The sequence below is a fragment of the Micropterus dolomieu genome, linkage group LG22, assembly GCF_021292245.1.
Source record: "Micropterus dolomieu isolate WLL.071019.BEF.003 ecotype Adirondacks linkage group LG22, ASM2129224v1, whole genome shotgun sequence".
NCBI classification, from domain to species: Eukaryota; Metazoa; Chordata; class Actinopteri; order Centrarchiformes; family Centrarchidae; genus Micropterus; species Micropterus dolomieu.
In genome coordinates, this window is record NC_060171.1 from 3,829,138 (window position 1) to 3,834,311 (window position 5,174).

The 5,174-nt window shown below is 40.3% G+C and overlaps 1 protein-coding gene across 2 annotated transcripts in view; it reads right to left on the reverse strand.

Annotated features, from left to right (window-relative positions):
* The window catches only part of cadps2 (Ca++-dependent secretion activator 2), a 309,850-nt gene that overhangs the window by 19,240 nt on the left and 285,436 nt on the right, over window positions 1-5,174 (reverse strand). For both annotated transcript variants that reach the window (XM_046036641.1, XM_046036640.1), the window contains 2 exons: window positions 5,065-5,148; window positions 4,841-4,873 (listed from right to left, as the gene is read on the reverse strand). In XM_046036641.1, coding sequence (XP_045892597.1) covers window positions 4,841-4,873; window positions 5,065-5,148 — 117 coding nt within the window. The remainder of the gene's footprint in view (window positions 1-4,840; window positions 4,874-5,064; window positions 5,149-5,174) is intronic.

A 5,174-nucleotide genomic window follows, 5' to 3' on the forward strand; every position in this document is an offset into this window, starting at 1 on the left:
GAAAACTGCACACCTGCACACCGTGTGTGAGCTTAAAATGAATTGACATTAAACAAATTAGATATTCAATATAATGAATGTAATTTTTTGTTAATCGACAGAAATGTGAATCTTAAATATAAAGAAAAAGAATCTGAGTAAAACCATATTTTTATCAGTGTGAATCTGTCAATCAGCTTATATTTATGGTTATGGTCATAATAGCGATAACAGCTAGGCCTACAAACTAGGATACTCAATCATCATTGTATTAAAAATGTGGCTGACATTTAGAGCTGGTGATAAAAGTTATAATCTAAATCAGTGGTTCTCAAAGTGGGTCCGGGGACCCCCAGGGGTCCTTGAGGGATATATGACTATTTCAGTCATGGGTTGCAAACACTTTCTGCAATAAAACATACAAAAGAAAAAAATGGGAGTCAGATTGGAGATCCTAGGTCAAAATCTTATCTGTTGTTTATGATCTAGCTACACTGTACGGAGTTGGATAATAATGTGCACGTTAACGCTCATTTGTTTATCGACGCACAGACTCGCTCTGTTGGTCTTTATCAACACAAAAATAACGTAACGTAAATATCAAAACAGTGTATATGTTGACGGCTGTCCGTCGCTGAGGGTACGTACATCAGCCTGTGACGCATGTTTACCAACAGTTTCATTTTCTAGATTAGCTGACTCACTAAATAAATGTACATGACTAAAGCTTATAAAATAAAGATAATGAATAATGAGGAGCCTGCATCGTGACTCTGGTCTTGATACAACCTGGAAAAGAGAGGTTGCAGTGCAGGACTTTTTATGGTTCATTATTCCAGCGGCATGCTCTGGATCAAACTTTAGTACTAAGTGTGCAAAGTAAAATTAATAGTTTATCAAACTTAAGTTTACTTTCATAGTCAGGTAAAAACACCAATTAATGTTTCTACATCCACTGAAGATGGAAAAGCAAGCGAGAAAGGCTTGTCGAGGTAGAGTAACTTCAAACTGAAACAAGTTCCTAAAAATTGAGAGTTAACAGATAAATCAGATAAATGTACCCCTTTAATAAAAGGTATTTCCCCCTAAAATATAAAGAAAGAAAAGCAGAAAGTCTCCAAAATGTAAACGCTTGAGGGTGAAAGCTTCATCTTTTCATGATAAGGTGTGGGGGCGGAGCCGTCCAGCAAGGCGTCTCTTCACCACACCTGGAAAAGAGGCTTACCTGCGTCAGGTTCCCTCCACACAAAAGACCAAAAGGCCAAGGTAGCGGTTACATTATAATTTCATGGGAGGTGGCAGTTGAGGAGGAAGTCTGGAACCAGAAAGCATGATGGGATAAGTGAGATGTACCACGGCGGGGCAGAGGATTAAGAGGTTAGATAAGGTTGTTGTGCTGCTCTTTCTGACTCGTGTGTAGGATGTTTTCACGTCTGTGTTTCAGGCATGCTTTTTTCAAATGCAAACGTGCATAATAAAAAATATAAACCTAGAGGTATCTCAGTCTAAGTAAAGCTGTATGACTTGGTAATGACGCTTTTTTAATAAAGTGCAACAAGGTTTCAACATAAAACACATCTTCATCATTGTGTCTTTTTACTCCAAAGCTTTAAGTATAACCAGACTTCATCACTCCAAATCCCGTCTCAATGGGCCTCATTCAGTAGGAGTCAGAGTAGAAATGAGATCAGCATACTGCCACGCCCCCATTTCTCTATATAAGGAAATACGTTTCCTATCATTGAGAAACAGGTAACATTATATAATGAAAACCAAAACTGTTAAATTGCAATATGGATATTCTCACATACTCCAATGTAAGCTAGGTTCAGTTTTTATAGTTGAATATTTTAATTATGACAATAATTGATGAGGATGAAAGGGTGTCAGTTTCAGTTATTTTATACATTTGCCCAATGCATTAGCAAATTGATTGTTTTAAATATTGTTATTGTTATTAAATCATTTTTTAATAAACGAGGTTTTAGTAAACCATGCGTTTAGTTTAAAGGTGTGTGTTTCTATGACAGCCGGGCATTCATCATTTGTGCGTATGCATGTTCTAAGGCAGTTCTCAATTTGTTGAGTATGAACAAATTCAGGTTAGAAATATTGATGAATTATGGATTTGCGTGTAAAACGTTTGTACGCGCTGTTTGTGAATAATAGCCATTGTCATGACAGTTGAGGCACGGGTATTAACTCTGACTTCGCTGGTGCATTAAGATTTCCATTATCCTCAAACTGTATTATAACAAAGTCCAAAGAGAAAATGTTAACGAGGCAAATTTAATGAATCATGGAATGAACAGTGTTTATATACGATCATATCATCTCATAACCCTAGAAAAACGCTCCAAAATTAGACAACAAAATACGCATAGAAGCATTTCCGGCCTATTGGCAGGACAAAATTTTTTGTCTATGCCTTCTAAAATAATTTTATGATCTGAAAATGCAATGGTTAATGTTTGGTTAGGTTCAGGGAAATATGTTGATGTGCATTAAAATTATCACTTGGTTAAGGTTAGGGGCCGACATGGTCATGGTTAAAAGGAAATGTCGGTTGGAAATGGAAGACGAACAGCTGTCTCCAGTGTTACACAGTGTCTACACAGGGGGTGTAGCATGAGCGTGAGCAGCACGCTAGCAGAGAGAGCAGCACGCAACTTCGGTGCACAGTAATTGCGTGTAGGTCAGCCTGTGTTCTGGCATTTAGAGCCCAATGCAAAATCACTGTAGTCATGTACATAACATGAAAAAATTAGAATATAAGCATACTAAGCATGCAAATACCCATTCACATGTATAGTGTGAGTCATTATGCGGCCCGTGTAGACAGCTGTACGGATTAAAACAGGAGCATATCTGTCAGACACATGGGAGCCTCCTGCGTAGACACGCTGTTAAAGTCTGATGTTTTGTAGCAAAGTGTAGCAACTATTTAGCGAACAGACACGAGAGAGTGTTATAAATCTTCTCATCTAACTCGAGAACAAAACTAAACTAAAATAGAAAGTTAGTTGCAGGTTTGTGACGGGACAAGAAATCTAGCCTCTTGCATTCGGACACCTTTACCTTCCTCCTCTGTACATAAAGGACACGCTACTTACTGCATTGCTACTGAACTTTGGGACTGAATGTCTACTGTGAGGAGCAATATGGACGCAATCTGTAAGGATGCTGGAATACTGAGATGTGGTTAGCCCACCGCTGAGTCTGATGGGCTGAGACATCTGTCTAATAACATCAGAAACTAGAAGAGTGCACTGAGTAGAGGGCAGATCTACACCAGATGTGTCTGGGATAGTGATGACGTACGCATGAATCATCCACCCCACCCAATAAATAATTTGCCTTGACTTAGAGACCTGCACCCTCATCACTTCACTCCACCACTACCAGTCCCTGTAGTCTATATTGTCTTTTAAATTGTGTCGAGCAGCGCGATCTTTCCCCGCGATTTCTTTATTGTGTGTCGTATTGATGTATCAGTGTGTTCTTTAACGGTTATCTGTGCATCACTGGACACTGGGGGCATGTGGGTGGGAAACAGGGAGTGCAGGGCAGGCTGTGTCCAGCGTGTATGCATGAGAGCAGCAGAAAGAATGGGAGACAACATGCAGGTAACATTATCCAGGTGTAACCAGTGTAGACAGACGTCTTAGATGTCTTAGCAACGCAAAATGTCAATTTAAAAGTGAAAATGCCTAACGTGACAAGCAACAAACAAGATTCCACACTGAAGTATTTGCTGATCACTTATGGCCAGTTCAGAGGAGTGATGAGTCAGCAATCAATGGTGGGATAAAACAGAGCAGTCAATAAGATAGTTTTTTCAAAAAAGAAGAATCACTGCAAGCATGAGAGGTCCTTGAGCAAACAGTCACAAATTTGCACAAAAAACATAACAGGCTGATGGGTCTAGTAGTGTGCGAGATTAACTGTGGACACATGCACATATACACGCACACGCCAACAAGATAATAGTTAAGCAAACAAGTGACATTATCTACTGAGAGCATCCATATAATGCAAATGAAATGTATTTTTATATTGTGATCAAAATCATTTAATTGCAGTCTAACTACATCTAGTAAGACAGGAAAAATAATTCATTTTCTATTTTATTGTATTAATTTAAATTTTTCAATTCTCCTCCACATTGTATTGCTCTGTTTGGATTGAAGCCGTGGATTAAAATATCTTTAATCCCAGAGGATACTTTTAGAAACTGCCAAAATTCATATCAAAGAGAAGGAAAATGTAAAAACATGCTAAAACCCAAATCACAGAGGGATTGTACTTTGTTAATTTTGAGCTGTTAATCACTTTTGAAAATGAGGGGTCGCCTCATCTTTGTGAGATCTAATTCTGGAGATTAAACCTCTCGCTCTTTCACACCTTGAACGCCGCCAACCGTTAATGCCTCATCACCTCGACACTTTAACTCCTGTGTCGTCTTCTCATCCCGCTCGCTCGCCGCAGCCTCTGATCTTTGCCACGCCGCCGTCGTTCATTAACCACTCGACACCCAAACGCCACCGCCCACAAACAGACACTTCACCAAAACACATCTCCAAGGGCAAGAGTGCAATTTATTAGGCTTGTTGTGTGATCTTTGGCTGTGAAGCTGCAGATGGAATAAAAATCCTCTTGAATGATGACAAACTTAAAAAAAACAACAACAAACACATGACTGAGGCTGAATGCAAAGGACGGCCGCTTTGCATTTACAGGCTGCCGCTTTATTTTCCACCCGACGCTTCGACGGTCTGAATGCGGATGGAAACACAAACATGGAAACCAACTGTGACAAACAGGGTGAATAATAAATCAGCAGGCGAATCGACAAACTCACAGGGACTTCCACATATTTGGCAGCTGCTTTCACCTTTCAGGAGGGAGGCAGGAGGAGGAGGAGGAGGAGGAGGGGGAAGGAGGAGGAGAAGAAGAAGAAGAAGAATGACACTGAAGTCCAGCTGGGAAGATCTGGTTTCCAGCAAATAACAGGTTGCCTCTGTGAGCAGTGAAAGAAACAGCTCGCTGCTCTCTGTTTCGGCGAACAAAAACATGGCTACTCACTGTGAAAGAGAGGATTGAAGAGAAGAATGTCCCTTCGTCGTATCTCGAGAGCTTGGAGAGGACGCAGTCTAAAACAGCGGCAAACTGCAGACGGGGGGGGGGGGGGGGGG